The 18520-nt window shown below is 47.5% G+C and overlaps 5 protein-coding genes across 5 annotated transcripts; 4 read left to right on the top strand and 1 right to left on the bottom strand.

Moving 5' to 3' along the window:
* Positions 1 to 4463: 4463 nt before the first annotated feature.
* FTJAE_2689 (gpi anchored serine-rich protein) lies at positions 4464 to 5562 on the top strand (the record flags this gene model as incomplete). Its single annotated transcript, XM_037348907.1, has 2 exons — positions 4464 to 5410; positions 5463 to 5562. 2 exons carry the CDS (start codon positions 4464 to 4466, stop codon positions 5560 to 5562), a joined length of 1047 nt encoding a protein of 348 aa, XP_037210174.1.
* A 2516-nt stretch (positions 5563 to 8078) lies between these two features.
* Positions 8079 to 9732, top strand: FTJAE_2688 (neutral amino acid permease; the record flags this gene model as incomplete). The annotated part of the gene is made up of 4 exons (XM_037348906.1): positions 8079 to 8264; positions 8320 to 8581; positions 8638 to 9215; positions 9271 to 9732. The coding sequence occupies 4 exons, from the start codon at positions 8079 to 8081 to the stop codon at positions 9730 to 9732; spliced, it is 1488 nt and encodes a 495-aa protein (XP_037210173.1).
* A 3664-nt stretch (positions 9733 to 13396) lies between these two features.
* FTJAE_2687 (RTA1 like family) lies at positions 13397 to 14350 on the top strand (the record flags this gene model as incomplete). Its single annotated transcript, XM_037348905.1, has 2 exons — positions 13397 to 13700; positions 13758 to 14350. The coding sequence occupies 2 exons, from the start codon at positions 13397 to 13399 to the stop codon at positions 14348 to 14350; spliced, it is 897 nt and encodes a 298-aa protein (XP_037210172.1).
* A 960-nt stretch (positions 14351 to 15310) lies between these two features.
* On the top strand, positions 15311 to 16843 carry FTJAE_2686 (aspartyl aminopeptidase; the record flags this gene model as incomplete). The annotated part of the gene is made up of 2 exons (XM_037348904.1): positions 15311 to 15368; positions 15420 to 16843. 2 exons carry the CDS (start codon positions 15311 to 15313, stop codon positions 16841 to 16843), a joined length of 1482 nt encoding a protein of 493 aa, XP_037210171.1.
* A 481-nt stretch (positions 16844 to 17324) lies between these two features.
* FTJAE_2685 (whi5 like domain protein) lies at positions 17325 to 18076 on the bottom strand (the record flags this gene model as incomplete). Its single annotated transcript, XM_037348903.1, has 3 exons — positions 17325 to 17576; positions 17627 to 17794; positions 17861 to 18076. The coding sequence occupies 3 exons, from the start codon at positions 18074 to 18076 to the stop codon at positions 17325 to 17327; spliced, it is 636 nt and encodes a 211-aa protein (XP_037210170.1).
* Between the last annotated feature and the right edge of the window lie 444 nt (positions 18077 to 18520).

Genomic DNA, 18520 nt, shown 5'->3' with positions numbered 1-18520 from the left:
GGAACCTCCATCACCAAGCTCATCAACTGCAAGGTACCAACCTATCTAAACCCTCGTTGACATCTCATGTAACGAGATACTGCATTAGTTCTTTGGCGATGCAGCACTTAACCTTGTTTGGAAATGCATACATATGCCGACAGTCTTGACAGCTTGAGCTACTTTTGAACCCAAACAGTATTCGACCCATAAGATTTCAACGCTCTGATAACTCTATTTCGTGAGCTAAACATATATCGAATAGCATCCTTTGAGCAGATGTGAGCCATGATGGAACCTTACAAGATTCGACATGTCAGGTCAAACAGGGTACGTGAGCCCTACTTGTGGGGTAGGGCAATCGAGGCAAGCTGTAACTGGATCTCCATCTTCTTCTGTACCTCAAGATCGAGGTACCCAGATCAGATAGAAGCGACTCCTCGAGGTTTCTGTGAAGCACGAACTGAACACTCGCACTCCCCAGCCATGTTTGTTTGAATCGATCAAGGTGTTACCAAACTTGTGCGTCAGACTTCCACTCATCGGCACCAACCACTTGGATGTCAGATACGCCCGAGTTCTCAACACGCTTTAGACGTCGAGGTGATTTTTATACCAAAAAGCCATATGTTGATGCCAGTAAACTCGCGTTACGAGCGTGAGTGGCTGTGAGACAAATACTCATACCTGAAGCTCCAGCCGTTTCAACTGTATTTCAATGGAAGTGAAGTACATGAAAACTGTTAGTCGTCAAAAGATTAGGTATTGACAAGGTTGTGTCAACGTTATGACAGCGTTTCCAAAAGCTCAAAATAATCAGGTATAAGATCCTCAAGACCTGAAATGGATGTCAATTAAAGTCTCTTGAAGACCGATTAAACCCCGCGGTAAAGGGACAGCGTCAACAACTTGCATAGTGCTGATCGCAAAAACAACGAGTCTCATCGTATGATAAGTTGAAATAATGGATGGGTAAGAGGCCGGAATATGAGAATCTGGAAACGCTTATTACCAGCGATATTGCCAACTCATGGTGGTAGGCGCTTCGCATGACGACACTCGGTTTGAACTTTTGACATGAAAACTGATTCGGAGGGCCGATCAAATAACCGATGTTTCGTTCGGAGAATAAGTCGGCATGGCCGCCATCTGAAACTTGGAACAAACGAATATCTTGCTTGACGACAAGCATCGCTGGTGCATTACTCGACCGCATGACGTGAACTTGGGACCCAGCGTCTGTGGGCCGTGTGCTTTGTTTCTCGATAGTTCCTGGGAAATAGTGACGATCGACAACTCAAGCGCTGAAACAACAGAGATCGACAGGCGCTCGGCGCTACACACGTGCAAAGCCTTCTTTGGTGGGCATGAGGGCGATTATCAATGGATTAGGTTGCCCAAGACAGAGAAGAGTCGTCAGCTTCATTTCCCCATCTGTATTGTACCCTCCTTGTTGGTGACTAGTTGGAGCTGTGTATGATTGCCAAACATTGAGAATCCACTCTTTATCTTGCATTATTTAACAAGAGAAAGTGTTGCAAGTCTCCTATAGCGGAGAGGTTTATTATACCTTGGTATAGGCTATGCTGTTTCGGAAATGCGGGTGTTTTTTGATACGCGGGCTCTCGCTGCAACTAACGATTCGTTGCCAAGCTTCCATGACAGGCGGCATGATCGTCAGGAGGAGGCGGCAAGCCACTACCGGCTGGGGCATTGGCTCACAATCAGCCAACACCCAACCAAGGAGAAGCAGGGGTCCAGCAGGGGTGTTCTAAGCTGTACACAAGAATCCTTTTAGGATCTTTGTTGTTACGCAAGCAGAGTGTACAGCCCACAGCATATCGAACAAGAATAGAAGCATCTCCAGCTGTGATTGTAATCGACGATCGAATACGGACAGCCCGATCATATCGTTGATAGTGGACCTTTAAGACAGCGAGCCGCGTAAGGTGCCAATATTGTGGTTCTGTGTTTCAAATCAAATCGACGTCATGGCTTGGAATGCTGCTTTTTATCAACACCAGCGAACTACAGTGCTGTACGTATCTAGCGGCTGATGGTGTGACAAGGCACGAGCATCGCGGGAATAAGCATTCATCCAAGGCCTAAGATTGGACGAGATTGAATTTGCTCTTGTGAGTTAATAACCATAGCGACATCGTCCATGCTTCTTGAGCTTTGAGGCCTCTTTACAGTTTGTGATGATGCAATGTTACAATCCATGTGAGATCACCGTCACCGCCTCGAAAATATGTATTCTCTCGAGAAGCTGAAATCAAATGTCCTCACCGACACAACTCGATAATCTTCTCATCTTCTTTTTGTCTCACATTTTCGTATTTACAATTTCTATGTAGCATTAATCTCTCCAAATCGATCCCAGTGAAGTAACCGAGATATGTCTTTTAAAGGCCTGCAATTCGGAGTCTATCGCTGTCCATTTCATCCAGAATTAGAACTTCTGATCTCGGTTCTGGTTATATTGTGATGTTGCACTTTCGGCCCTCCTTCATATCCACATATCTAGTTGATAAGCCTAACTAGCTCACGCATCTGGTGACGAACGTCAGCTGGTGTTTCTATCTTGGGGATTGCTTGTTCAACATAGCGTTCCGATAGCCTCAGCTTAATCTGAAGTGCGCAATAGTTTAATCAATGCCAAGTTTCTACAAGAGATGAGATGCTCGTGACATCCATTTCCGGGGCGGATTTAGAGGGTGGTTGCAGTACATAGGTACTCTGTGGGTTCCTGCATTAGAGGAGTGGCCCTGGGAACCCTGCCCCACGAAGCGTTTAGTGCTGTATCAGATTTTGTGCAAGGAAGATGAAGCCAATCAAATGAATCATGCAAGCCCTGGATAAAATCACCATGGCGCAGTGCTGATCCAAGATGAATTTCTAGAATTCATTGGTTATTACAACTTGTGCTTTGAGACTTCATGTTCCGTCTTTTGATGTAGTAGAGCCAACATGATCACAACGCCTCAGAGAACGTTGCAGCTATAGTTACAAGAAATAAGCTTCAAGATAATATTAAAACCATCTATATGCCGCATACCAGGTTGCACATAAGGCGAAACAAGACATGTCTTGGCCTTCTATCAAGGGTCTGGAAGACAACCTATCGACAATCCCTGGCTCAACGTTTATGCAAACCTTTTCAGTGAGGCAAGGGTGGACAAAGGCTTCTGAGCCCCTGCATAAAAGGGTTATACACTTGCACAAGTCCTTGTATCTCAGCGGTCGGCCTCCAAACACCAGGCGGGCTAGGGAGACTAGAGGCCACCTACCGCATTAGGTAGTAACGCAACACCAACTTCCGCCGGGGCCAGTTACCTTAGCTCTAATCCAGGGAATAGAATACACCCTGGTTTCGCCTTTCATCACCTACCCCTGATCAACATGCACCAAGCATCGATCCTCATATGCCGCGTTCTAAGGTGAGGCCAACTAGACACAGTGGAAGGACACTCGAGAGACACAGCGTGAGATATTGCTTCAATAACCAGCCCAATTATTCATGCGTCGTAGAAGCCTCTCGTCGAGCTGTCATGCGACAGATTAACAAGCTTAAAGATACAGCCTGTATCAAAGCCTCGACAAACTGTTCGCTAGACTTGGCGCCGCAGAAGTACCCCCCTCTTCCAAAACGACCACTCAGAAGTCAAAACATGCCTGTCGATCGATGGGTGTGGCGGAATCCACTTTAGACGACCGAGATGAAGAGAGGGTGAAAGGACGGCGTTCGACTGGTCCACACCTTGTTTCCGACCACCAGTTGGCCACTGACATTTCGGGGTTGATACCAGGAACCATACGTTCTTCCCAACGGTCTGATCTCGGAGCATCTTTGCTTCTCGGACAGAGATTCTCTTGAGAGTTCAGAGAAAGCCTCACCACGCTCTTGTTTTGAAGGCTGAACTCGGCGGTCCGAAACCACAGTACGAAAATGCATTGGTGACATCTACCGTGCTCCCAGTGATGGACCACTGTCCGTGACCCAGATTCAATGGTGATCCAACAGCCATCGTTCAAGGATGATATGGGTCTCGGATCCACGGACCTCAGAAACGCCCATGGGTGGTCGACCGACTTTGAAAGACCGGGGCAGCGACATAGCTTCCCCCAGCTTTGATGGACCATCTGCTAGGGCCGCACACTTCATCCCATGTTTGTTGCCTTTACTGGAACACCCCTTGGACCCAGAATGGTTGACCTCCTGGATGATCTGGTACGTAATCTCCGTACATAGGAGTTGATGCTCTTTGTGTGGATGGACATCGGTATTAATATGCGACCATCCTGCGGCCTCAAACTCGACTTTTCTTCTCTTTCTTCTTCAGCCCAACAAGCCATTTCTAAGCTGCCAGTTTCAGAAACTTTTGACCTCGGTCGTCCATTCTTTCACCACTTTCGATATATCAACATATTTTTGAGCTTATAGCTTCAGCCTTTCATTACCAACTTCCAACCAATTCTTCAAGATGCGTTACTCTACTGCCGCCGTCGCTCTCCTGGCCTCTGGTGCCATGGCCACCGAGGTCTCCAAGGTCTACGAGACCAAGCGAGTCACCATCACCTCTTGCGGTCCTGAGGTCACCAACTGCCCTGCTCGATCTACTGTCACCAGCAACACCGTTTACCCTGTCCCTCCCCAGGTCACCTCTGCTGAGCAGGGCAGCGAGACCACCGAGGAGGTCCCTGAGGTTCCTGAGACCACTGAGGCTCCCTTGACTACCTCTACCATCTACTCTACCAACATCAGGACTATCACCTCTTGCGCTCCCGAGGTTCCTGACTGCCCTGCCCGATCTGGTACTCCAGTCGTTGTCACCGAGACCATTGCTGTCTCCACCACCATCTGCCCCGTTGAGCCTACTGGTGGCAGCGAGAAGCCTGGAAAGCCCGGCAAGCCTGAGAAGCCCAGCTCGCCCGGTTACGAGCAGCCTTCCGGCCCCGCTCCTCCCGCTGAGACCAAGCCCGGCTACGAGCAGCCTTCTGCTCCTGCCCCTCCCACTGAGACCAAGCCCGGCTCTGAGCAGCCTCCCGCTCCTCCTGCTGAGACTAAGCCTGCTCAGCCTAGCAAGCCCGTTGTCCCTGGACAGCCCCAGCACCCCGGTAACGGCACCGTCCCCGTCTACCCCAACCCTCCCGCTACTCAGAGTGGTGAGAAGCCTGTTGTTCCCCCCACTCCTGTTCCCGTCCCCAGCAACCCCGGCAACCCTGAGCAGTGCGTTCCCTCTCAGTCTGTGACTGCCATCACCAAGGAGTACACCACCGTCCTCACCAGCGTTGAGTACTCTACCATCCAGGTTCCTTGCGCTACTGGCACCGCTCCCGGCAACCCTAGCAACCCCGGCCAGCCTGAGTCTCCTACCGGACCTGCTGTTCCTCCTCCTGCCACCACCCCCATTGGCGGAGGTAACCAGACGTGAGTAACTCAAATATCCTAACTTGTGAATAATTTACTGACTTTCCTTAAGCGTTCCTACTCCTCCTGCCGTCACTGCTGGCGCTGCTACCTTCGCCGGCTCTGCTTTCTTCGCTGCCGTTGCTGGTCTCGCTGCTTTCATCCTGGTCTAAAACTATTCCCCTTTCTCCTAGCATCTGTTGAAGCCTGCAGGCTATGGCAACTTATGAACTCTTTTGTGTTTAATGGTCTCGCTGGAATGTATAGTACTCGAGTAGACTTTTGAATACATTGCTTTTTTGGCTTACTTCTATGTACTTATATATATCTGATCCGCAGTCTGGGATATGCGATTGGAACTTATTTGCTATTGTTTAATTCTGACATGATATCCCTCTATATCACGGTCTCTGAGAACTTTGTGATTCGACTTGCTCGCAACTCATGAATTCTCAATGCGTATGAATGTCGTTGCTATTGGGGCGGCCACTAGTTGGCGCCAAGGAGTGATATCAAGCCACCCGATTTGGGACCCTGGCAAATCCGGGGTGAAGGGTTCGCCAATGCAGATGCTCCACCCATCTAATTTCCCAACCTTGACCACTTGGGATCTGAAGCAACGGCGTCGATATCCAAATGGGAAGAGGCAAATTGCCAAATGTCGCTTCAGGGAACTCGTCTTCAATGCATCTCGATCGAACAGGAAGATCGCTCGGTCTAGATTTCGCGTAGCATGTGATTTGGGTCAGATGGTTTGCTTGACATGGATTCTTGAAGGGAAGTTCATTTTACTAGCTACAAGATGAGTCTATGCTGGTGTCTGCTGACCCGGAGCTGGAACCGAACTGAGTAAATGAGCAAGAGAGTGAATGAATATGTACCTGGGGTCGGTTTTCGTCCGGAGCTCCATATTTAGAGAATTAGTTCACTGAGCAGACTAGCAAGACAGTGAAGCCATTTGGTCCGTATGTTACTCTGTAGTATTCGGGGCTTTCTGGCTTTACTATACTAGTGCCACTTGAATAAATCGTAAGGCTGGTGCTTTGTTAGTTATCTTATCTAGTATCTCAGTACCGTGGGAATTACTAGCATGGTAAGGGTTCTCATATCATAAGAAGTCAAGAACTGGTACCTACCCTGTATTCTCAACTCTTGAATATCCGTCGAGACCATTTTATAATAACAAAGACCTGTATTCTTATGCAATCTATTATTACTTTTACCTTTATCAATGGTTGCTTTATCAAGCAAAATTGATCTGGATAATCCTCAGTTCCGGAGCCCAGCGTCTTCTGGAGCCGTTGCTTGACATTATGACCAAGATGTCACAATCTACGGCATGCTAGTGGTGCCAGTTAATCAAGTCAGAAGAAAAAAAAATATGATAAGAAAGAAATACTGCGGTCCGACAAATCAACGATATACCAACCCTTTACCCTATCCCATGGTAACCAGAGTGTTCGAGACAGCTGTCAGGCCACAGTGCTGGGTCTTGTCACTTGGGGATGGGGGATATAGAACGACAATTGGGCGAGAGCGCTTCTAGGCGGTTATAACAGAAAGAAGGGTATACTGAAGGCAGCAAATAATACGAAGCTATAAAGAAGTCTAACCATATTATACATGACCGTTCAGAGTGTTGTGCGTCTTGCTCGTTGTCATAGATAATATTGTGTAATACTATCTGATGTACTTGTGTAAGATGGAAAACCACCTAATCGAACTGTATTTCTAAATATGGGCCTTTCGCAGCAATCAGCACTTACAAGTGTCCGCCCTCATGTACCGACTGCGTGAGTGCCTGACCTTAGTTCAGCTTCTTGTTCTAAGTCGTCAGGTACAGTAAGACGGGTGTCTCCGAATTAGCACAGAGGCAACCAATTCCCCGCATAATAAGAATGGATGGATGAATGTATGTCTTTGAATTCTTGGAGAAGTTGGAGAAACTTAACTCCACAACAAAAGTACGTACCACAAATATCACAACTTCAGAGAGAAGTTCCAAGCCATTCTAGCACGCCCCTTTCAGAATGAGCTTGACGAGTATGTTAATAGCTCTTGGTTAATTATAAGCTAGTATTTATTAGAGATTGGGCTTGAAAACTTGAGGAGAGAAACCTAAACTCGGGATTGAAAGGAATCTAGAGACAATGTTGGCGATAAGGCCGGGGGTATGGATGTTCTTAAGTTTAGCCAATCTGATGATAAGGGAGCGTTTTATAAGTCTTTAGTCTTGATTTGTGTAAAGGATTAGAGTGTATGGAAACAGAAAGGAACCACTCTATATGCAGCTCTAGAGAGGTAGTAGTGAAGAATGTCAAATAGGGAGTCTTGGATCATGCGACTGCATCAACAAAATCCATCTCGTCATCGTGAGATCCAACTTTGGCATTTACTGTGGGCCTTGTCGCGATGTATTGTAGGTACCTTACCCTTCCTTTGAGCGTGGTTGACGAATGCCACAGTCAAGGTATGACCTGCCACAAAGTCAATCCGTAAAGGATAAAGAGCAGCCAGAAGCTACCTACACATCAATCAGGCATTTAAGGAAACAACTCCCCCCGGGCCTTGATTTAATCGTTCTACCTTATCTTTGTTCAATATCTCATCTGCTCCGGCACGTTCGTTCAAACACTCTTATCCATCCGTATACCCTATCAAGTATACACTCAAGTATACCGACTTCAGAATGACCTCAGACGAAATCGCAGTTATCGAAGAAGCAAACGATTCCAACTCTAAAAGCGAGAAGAAGAAAATCACTCTTGCCGCGAGCAACTCGAATTGGTCGTCCTCCAGGAGGAATACCCAGGTCATCGAGGATGAGGTCTTTGGCCATGTTGACCCAGGCAAAGCAGGCCCCAACTATCGCGGCGTATGTAGCCCCCTCTGCCATGATTTGTGGCGCTAATGTAGGTATGCATCAATAGCTTTCGTGGATAGGTACCATCGCCCTCATGACGAAAACCCAAGTCGGTCTCGGTGTCCTCGCTATTCCCAAAACGTTCCATACCCTCGGCCTCCTCCCCGGCGTCTTTTGCCTCGTAGCCATCGGTGGCATGTCATCTTGGTCGGGTTACATTGTCGGTACTTTCAAGCTCAGACACCGAGAAGTTTATGCCATAGATGATGCTGGACGAGTCATGTTTGGCAGGATTGGCCGCGAAATCTTTGCTGCGATCTTGATGCTGAGTAAACATTTCTCTCCCCCATAGATATACTAAGGCTACGCTGCTAATATTATACAGACTGGGTCTTCATCTCTGCATCAGCCATGCTGGGTATCTCGGTTGGGCTCAATGCTGTATCAGACCACGCCCTTTGCACCTGGTCTTGGGTCATCATCGCCGCTATCAGCACGGGTCTCCTGGCTAGTATCCGAACCCTGGGCAAGATAGGATGGATTGCATGGGTTGGCATTGCCGGCATCATGATCGCCATCTTTTCTGTAACCATCGCTGTTGGAGTCGAGAGAAGAGGAAGCCCTGCGCTTACGGGAAACTCTACGGCGTTCAGGACCACCAACACCCCTCCATTTGCCGATGCCATGGCAGCAGTCTCTAGCCATATCTTCGCCTACGCCGGGGTGCCCGCCTACTTTCCCATCATAGCCGAGATGCAACAGCCGGAGCATTACACATCAGCGCTCATCTGGTCGCAGAGTATTATGACTGCTGTCTACGTTGTGATTGGTGTTGTTATATACTGCTTCGTCGGCTCTAACGTGGCCTCTCCTGCTCTGGGTTCTGCAGGTGAAATCATGAAGAAGGTCAGCTACGGATTTGCTCTGCCGGGCCTTTTAGTCAGTGCCATGATTGTCACTCATGTAAGTCTTGCCAAAACCCAGCATCTCGTCATTTGATTATTAACAACAATCATAGTTACCTGCCAAGTACATCTTCCTCCGTGTCCTCCGCGGCTCTGATCACCTCCACCGCAACAGTCTCGTTCACTGGGGTACTTGGCTTGGCTGCACTACCGGCATAACTATACTCGCCTACATCATAGCCAGCGCTATCCCCGTGTTTGATCCTCTTGTTTCGTTGATTGGTGCATCTTTCGGTGTCTTCCTTTGCTTCCAGCCCTTCGGATGCATGTGGCTGCACGACAACTGGAGATCCCGGAACCGTAGCCTCAGGTGGAAAGGAAAATTCGCCTGGAGCATACTCATCATTATTATTGGCACCTTCCTCATGATTGGCGGTACATTTGGCTCCATTGAAGGTCTTATCATTGCCACTACTAGTGGACATGGCACAGCTTGGGGTTGCGCGGACAACTCTAGGCCTGGCCCTCGGCTTGTGAACTTGACAGCCAGCACCACCTCAACGGCCACTCCCTAAGCATGACTAGCTATCTTTGCACTCTGGATATTTGAGTACAGGTAGCACTCTTTTCCCTCTTCTCACATTGATAGTATACATCATAGGATATTCTGTATGCGTATGGCTTGGAGGAAACTCTGGGAGGCAGTGTGCAGATAAAATCTCACTTGTCAAACTCTGGTTCCATTGCAGAACGTGACTTAGACATTCCCCGCAGTAGATTTGTCCTCCAAGTTACCTCTTAGAGAGATAGGCTAGGGGAGGGAAAAACTCTCAGGACCTTGACCCTAAGCGATGAAAATATTAGGTAAATTTAGCCTAAGCTTAGAGGACTCTTTGCTAAGTTTATTGACATACTATATCAAGGTTCGGTGTTTTCTTGCCCCCTGACGATAGGCTATAATTGAGTTTTGTGGTTGCATGTGTAAACAGACTTTGCTCTCATCTAAATTTAAGCTTAAATAGGTGCCAGTGACCAATCATGTATTCTCCGGCACTTGATGCTGCTTGGCAGGGGTGCACCGATCATTAGGTTGGTGCGAGATTCCCGAATAGGCATCTCAAGATCTGCTGGGGTTCAGCCAAGACCTTGGCACAGTGACATGAATAATTACACTCTGGGCTGTATTTAATTATTTGCATAAACGTTGAACCTCCATCGTTGTCGGGCGTCAACATGAATCCCATTGAAGACTCCCTGTGGAGGAGAGGAAAAGTAGATATCCCTTTTGTGTTTGGGCGTTATCATTAGAGATCACGAGGCCGGAGAAGATTCTAATCTCTTCAGCTATCATACTGGCCGAATATCAAAGCCGAAAACTCAGTTTCCATCACGAGTCCAAGCTATAGGGCCGAGATGATTTGACGATGAGTCTGCCAGCGAAGCAATGCCCGTATCGCCACGGTTTGGAGATCTCGGTGAGAGCCGTAGGGCCGAGGACGCTCTTGGGGATCAGACCAGTTGAGTTTATACAGTGTCTCATCGTGGTTGGGGCTGTTATCCCAGCTATGTTAGTATAAGGGGTTTAAGACGGTGGGGGAAGATGGTAGGATATTCTTTGGCTCGAATTTGTGTATCTATTTCACATTTGGATACTGCAGTTTGTGAGATCTGTCTTAGCCCTGAGATTGGCGGTATCTGATAGTCTTCGTGGCGGTATTTGGTGGTTAGGGGATATTTTCGCGGGGAAAGGCTTGAGTTACGAGAACGTTGTGCGAGATCGGGCCGAACATCAGCCACGGCCAATTGAGTTGGAGATATTACATAGACTTTTTGTGTTTCTACTTATCTTGCATTGGATCTGGGGTGTTGTATTAGCAATGTTCCCCTGATAATGCCTCGTTAGGAGAAATGGCAGCGTGGTACTTGGAGAGACCCGATGGCAGTTGGAGGGCGGAACTGCCTGTTGGAGGATCCCATCGAGGGTCGTATTGGTACCTAAGTTTAAAGCTTAGATGCCGATTTGCCATCATTTGAAGCTTTCTTAATATTTGTAGAGCTACTGCTAGTATGTGGGTTGGGGATTGAAGCTGCGAAGACTGTTTTACCATTTATAAACTCCCCAATGGTACCATGAAGTAGATGAATGTTGTATACATGAGATATGCACATCAGACTCTCAGCACGGCGGCGGGAATGTGGTAGCAGAGCTGTCTTTAGTTGCGGTGGAGTTTGACCGACTGCCATTGGAGAAGACTGTTTTCTGTGAACTTGGGAGTGACAAGGCTCCCAGGGTGTTGACTGCGGGACAAGAGATGATAACGTTCATTGAAGAGTATGATTATGTAAACAACGTTGAGACGGAAGTGTGAGGCTCTGTTCACAGTCGGATCGGAGCTATAAAACGGCCAGCCCACCGGTGCGGACACGGAGTCGGACCAAGTGACATGCATCTTACTCCGTACGGAATACAGTCATACAACCAAACAGCCTGGAACTAATAAATGAAAAAAACTTCACTAGTAGACGGTTCCCCTACCAATAAACCAAGCCTCGTCAGATTCTTAAGCTTCGTGTTCAAGAATCTGACCAGTTCAAACCGCGTGGCCCGCACCACGTAAGAATGCGGAGAGAGAAGACATCTTACGATAAATCTTTGTGATTGTATGCATTGTTTTGAGGAGATTGGGCTGAAGTACGAATCATTACGCGTACACGTGTTGAAGTCAGCGAGGTTTAAATTGCTTGAGTGGGTGGTAAGATAATAGCTTGGTGGATTGTGGATGATGATGGGCTGGCGTTTAGATAACTGTTTCAACCTGCACTGCACTGCAGATAAATATCTTGTAGAGACAAGGTATTATTTCGAGGACTAATTTACAGTAAATTACAATGCAGAGTTTCTTGAGCTGAATATGCGACGTGAGCTTCGTACACAAGGCACACATCAAATGTCAGCAGAAGCAGGAGAGTGAGTCTCGAGTGTTGAGCCTGGTCAATTACGCAAATCTTACAGGATATAAAGAAAAATATGCCTAAAGGTAAATTGACATTAGTCCCATTCGTCATTATCCTAAAATTGTATTGTTTAAAAAAATGTGACGCAAGTCAGGCTGTAAAGTCAAGGATATTCTCTCCAGGCCTCCATGAGCAAAACTAAAAGAGAAAGCGATTCGAACGAAAAAGGGCTGAATGACGCATCATTAACTTCAACTCAACGGGTTCGAGTCCTACGCAGCGCTCATTCCCGTAGCCGAGATTGATGATTGGTCGGATCATGGTGATCAATCTCACTCGGACTCGCTTCTCGCACTTTGACTTTTTAGCGTGCGTGGTTCTCCCGCGCTATCTTTATCTTTGGGGCTGTGATGTGATAGGCTGATCTACCCCGTTGAATCATTCCTTTGGATTTGATCCTTGTAGGGAATTATTATTTGTTTTTGATGCTGTTTCAGCTGTAAGCGTCAGAGGACATTGTCACAAAAAGATGCTGAATGAGGACATATTAATTCATTTTTCTCCAAGTCCTAGAGATCTTGAGTATTTTTGTGTAAGCCAATATACAGTTCGTATATTCTTACAGACCTTGATAGACGCCCAAGGTACCGGCAATACCATCCAGAGCGTGGATCTACATGCGGCTTTGTTAATGCTGACACTGCCCCGTTTTCGAGGCTGATGCTATGCTAGGTATCCCATCCACTAAAGATGCCCATGATCCTTCGTCTTATTGGTCTCAATGATCGACATTCGCATCGGGTGCTCTTCGCGCTAAAAAGAGCGAGAGCGACAGCAAAGCCTACATACCCGCTGCCCACTAAGATATGCTTGCTTAGCAGATGAGCCTCCTTGTGTTTTAGTGTCAGACTAGCAAATGCACTGCATTCATTGCTACTCCGTGTCTGCTGCAGTTTGAGAGTCCGAGTCCGACTTTATCGCTGTCATCATAGCCATTCTCACATATCAATCTGCATGTTTCTGCAGCTCTCATCATGTCTATATCAATGGCCCATCCTCCCCTCCAACAACATCCTTTTCTCACCATCATTCACACACACCTCAGCATCTACATTCCTACAATCTCATCTGCTGTAATCCACAAACAAAGCCTATTAGCAACACATAAATAAGCTTACTTTTATACGGTCGAGAACAAATACAAATACACCACTCGATTCTCCTTTACCATCACGACTTACACGCTTATATCGACTTACAAAACAACACACATCAACCAACAACATGCCTTACAATTACACCATCCGACCCGAAGATGCCTTCGGCTCCGATTCGCCCTGCAACTTGGATACTTGCCCCGTTGAGTGGAGTATCTACAGCTACCGACCATCTCTTGCTGCCAACATTGTCTTCGTCGTTCTCTTCAGTCTCATTGGTCTTGTCCACGCATATCTTGGCTTCCGATGGAAGAGTTGGGGTTTCATGACTGGCATGCTTCTTGGCTGTGTCTCTGAGATTGTTGGCTATGTCGGCCGTATCATGATGTGGTACAACCCCTTCTCCTTCAACGCTTTCATGATCCAAATTGGTAAGTCTCTATCCTTCTCATCCAACTTTATAACCACAATCTAACATTCTGTCTTAGTCTGCCTCACGATCGCTCCCGTCTTCTATACCGCATCCATCTATGTCACCCTCTCCAAGACAATCAACTTCTTCGGCCCCGAGCTCTCTCGCTTTAGACCCGCATTGTTCTACTGGATCTTTATCCCCTTCGATATCGTCTGCCTCATCCTCCAGGCTGCTGGCGGTGCCATGTCTACAGAGTCTGATAGCAATGTTGGTGTTGATGTCTCTATGGCCGGTCTTGTCCTCCAGGTTGTCGTCCTTGTCGTCTTCATCGCTGCCTTCTCTGACTACATGATTCGATACTGGCGATCTGGTCATGCCAAGGCCTTCGGCTGGCGTGAGACTGCCTTCTTTGCTGGTCTCTCTAGTGCCATCATCCTTGTCCTCACTCGATGCATCTACCGTGTTGCTGAGCTCCGTGAGGGTTATGATGGTGATCTGATCAAGCACGAGACCCCTTTTATCATCCTTGAGGGCATTGTCATCGTTCTTGCTGCTGTTGCCCTCTGCTTCGGTCACCCCGGCCTTGTCTTCAACAAGCCTCAAGTCACCACTTCTGTCTCTCAGGTTGAGAAGGGTGTTGTTTCCGGCTCTGAAAGCAACAACTAAGCATTCAGCCACTCTTGTTTTCCAAAAGCTAGGGTGTCTGGTCTATGATTGTCGAAGATGTTTTCTTTTGTTCAGCGGATAGCGATGTGGATGTCACTTTTGATTTTGATTCCCTTTTGCTTGTGTTTGGGCTTGATAGAATAGGAATATTGGATACCTTGTAGCTCTGGCGATATGAGGACTTGCCATCGAGCTTTAGATGAGTTATTGAACGATTTCGGAATGGGATAGATGGATGGTATATGCCATATGATTGGACATTTAGGAATAGAAACCCTTTTAACAGACCTGTGTTTTCCATCAATTCGCCACCCGGGATGTGAATAAGTGCAGCTCTACTTCTCATTCCTTCTTGATGATATATCTTGATTGGTTGTCTGAAAGTGCAACTTCTGGTGAAATGTCAACCAATTGGCTTGGATGCCACGAGCCGGGATAGCGAATGGTATTGGAACATGTTGGACACACAGCGCAGCCTGCATTTGAGATTGACCAATGATGGTGAGCTACAGTTACTTACATATCAGGCTGTGCAGACTTGCATATTTTCTTATACACTTTTAGCAAGAACACCAAGTTTGAGTATCATGATAATGATAATTAACATCTTCGTGCCTCATTCACTCACTTGGTTCCGCAATAGGAAGCTCATGCTATGGATGATAAGATAAGCCCCACTACTAACGGCATCAGGTGCAGATTGAATGCAGATGACGACCAACCAAAGCAAACACCACATGACCACTCACTCACTCACTCACTAAAAGGACGTCCATCGTTGATCTCTCTACTTATTTAACTTTGCCTTAATTAGTCACCGCTTTCTCGACCGCTTCACCATCTCGTCAACAGATGCTCGCTCTCTTTCGCATCTCTTCACGTCGAGCATCGTCCATCAGAACCTCAATTGATACTACCCCGCGTCTATTCGCAGCTTCATTCTCGACTTCATCTTCCATCATGGCACCTCCTCAAGAAGCTCTCGACTTTATTGAGTTTGTCAATGAGTCGCCAACTCGTCTGTTACCCCAATGTCACTACAATATTAGTACCTGCTAACACTCTACAGCTTATCATGCCGTTCAGTCTGCCTCGGCTCGCTTCGAAAAGGCCGGTTTCAAGCTGATCCGTGAGCGCGACTCTTGGGCTTCCACCCTCCGACCTGGCGGCAAATACTACCTCACCCGCAATGCTTCGACTATCGTAGCCTTCACTATCGGTCGAAAGTGGCGCCCTGGAAACCCTGTCGCCATCATTGGAGCCCATACCGACTCTCCCTGCCTCCGACTGAAGCCCGTGTCCAAGAAGAGCAACGTCGGTTACCTCCAGATTGGCGTTGAGACATATGGCGGTGGTATCTGGACCTCGTGGTTCGACCGTGACTTGAGCATTGCCGGCCGTGTCCTGGTCAAGGAGGGCGACAACTTTGTTTCAAAGCTCGTCAAGGTTGACAAACCTTTGGTCAGAATTCCAACCCTCGCCATTCACCTCCACCGACAGAGCAACTTCGACCCCAACAAGGAGACCGAGCTTTTCCCCATTGCAGGACTTGTTGCAGCTGAGCTGAACAAGGGAACAAAGGATGAGAAGCCCGAGGAGAAGAAGGATGACAATGAGGAAGATGAGGAGTTTAGGCCACTCAAGGTCATCACTGAGAGACACCACCCTCAGGTCCTTGACGTTATTGCAGCTGAGGCAGGAGTCGAGGTCTCTGCGATTGTAGACTTTGAGCTGATTCTCTACGATACTCAAAAGTCATGCATTGGTGGCCTTAGCGACGAGTTTATCTTTTCTCCTCGTCTCGATAACCTTGGCATGACATACTGCTCAGTGGAGGGTCTTATCGAGTCCGTCAAGGATGAGTCCTCGCTCGAGGAAGATAGCACTATTCGATTGATCGTTTGCTTTGATCACGAAGAGATTGGCTCGACCTCAGCACAGGGTGCCAACTCCAACCTGTTGCCATCGGTCATCCGCCGTCTGTCTGTTCTTCCTGGAAAGGACACTGCCAGTGAAGGTAGCTATGAGGCTGTCCACCACGATAACGAGGAGGCTACAGCATACGAGCAGACTCTATCACGATCTTTCCTCGTATCTGCTGATATGGCCCACTCTGTGCATCCCAACTATGCTGGCAAATACGAGTCTTCGCATCAGCCAGCCATGAACGGCGGAACTGTTATCAAGATCAACGCCAACCAGCGCTACGCTACCAACTCCCCAGGAATAGTGCTCCTTCAGGAGTGTGCTCGTGCAGCTGGCGTTCCTCTTCAGCTCTTTGTCGTCCGCAACGATTCGCCCTGCGGCAGCACCATCGGACCCGGTCTCGCTGCCGCCCTTGGCATGAGGACTCTGGATCTCGGAAACCCACAGCTCAGCATGCACAGCATTCGTGAGACGGGAGGTACTGCCGATGTCGCCTACGGCATCAAGCTGTTTAAGGGATTCTTTGAAAACTATGGATCCCTTGAGCCCAAGATTCTCATCGATTAAGCATTAGAAGTGGAGCATCATCATATGACGTCGGGTGTCATTGGAGTTGGGTGTAGAAGCGAGCAGTGGATGAATGAATGATTGAATACTGGGCAACATCACAGCCATGGGTTGGACGTAGTCTCACTTGTATATAGCTTGATAGATGAATGAGCAATGTCACTTTATCATTGAAACTGGGCTTGGGATTTGTCCTTGTGAAAGACCATATCCAGACATTGCAACCTCAGTTCGTACAATGTAACTCCTCTATAACGCCTTGGGATATCTCTGATGAATCTTATCCAGATGAGAACACACTTATGTCTCATTACCGCCCATGATCGTCAAATCAAATAATGCTTTCCCAAGCAAATGCCTTTCCATCGTACATATCTCGCTTCACATGCCCGCCATGCCCCGCTCATAAAAAGTAAGAAAGCCATCAAGAACTCCCCAACACCATCATATCTTTCCCTTTTTTATATACCCTGACATCTCATCAACTTTGCTCCTCGTCTTCCTCCTCCATGATCTCCGTCTGCTGTGAATCTATCGAGTCTCTTCGCGATCTTGTCTCTGACTCTTCCTCTGGCTTGGACTCGCTGGTGGACTCGGGGCTTTGTACGCGGACGACGCGTGGTGACTCGCGGGGTAACGGTCGTTGTTGTAGTTCGGAGAGGGGCACGGTCGTTTGGCCTGTGCGGACTTTGTAGTTTGCGAGGGACAGACGGAGACGAAGTGTTTCTGCTCTCTGTAGGATATTAGCATATATATGTAAGTGGAGAGGGTGTAAAAACTGACTTGTCTTATTTGTTGGCGTGTAAGTGTTGCAGTCTGCTGTGTAGGTTGTACTGTTGTAGGAACTGCAGCTGTATCATGTTCGGTTGCAGCAGTGGCCCATGAATTATCGTTGGCAGACGTGTCGAAGACAGAGCTAACATCAGGACTGGCACTCCTCTCAGACGCGTCCTACACAATCAATGTTAGATATATGTTCATATCCCATCATGATATCTTATAAGTAATATAGCATACCTCATCACGTCCCAGACACGCCTTCTTAGCAGCAGGCGCGCTACCTTCGATATCGAGCAACCTCTTGCGCCCCTCGATAGCCATCTTTACAGGACTGTGACCCAATGCAGGCTTGAACAAGTTCTTTGGTGCAGCAAGCGCGTTAGAATCCAAGGGAGCGAGGGCGCGTCGCTTCGTAGGTGATGATGTAGAGGATGATGTAGCTGATTGCTCCATTGCAAGCTAAAGCACTGCTTATGTATACACGAGAGAGGGAGAAACGAAAGTATGAGCAGGATAGAGCCTCAAGTTTGTGTGATTTAGTCGCGTGTCAATGCGTGTTAATGGGAGGACGTTGAGATGGGAAATGGTAAGGTAAAGCCAAGTAAAGTGGTGGTTTTGTTAAAGGGACGCGGACGATAAGATAAGGTGGGGTGGCTTTTTTGGATTGGAGAAAACGGAAAACGGAAAATGAATGGGATGGGATGGGATAGTTTGGTCTAGATGGCGTCGTTCCTAGTCAACGAAACACGACAACAGTAAATATTATGCAAGGAGATCAACACTTTGAAACATACTATTGTTCTTCAATTCTTGATATTCAATTATCGACATCAATGTCTCTCTTTCTCCCTCAACCTACTGACACTCATTCATATATCATCCCCCACTAGCAGAAAC

This window comes from Fusarium tjaetaba (assembly GCF_013396195.1).
Source record: "Fusarium tjaetaba strain NRRL 66243 chromosome Unknown NRRL66243_c0000056, whole genome shotgun sequence".
NCBI lineage: Eukaryota > Fungi > Ascomycota > Sordariomycetes > Hypocreales > Nectriaceae > Fusarium > Fusarium tjaetaba.
This window is presented reverse-complemented; position numbering and strand designations above follow the sequence as displayed.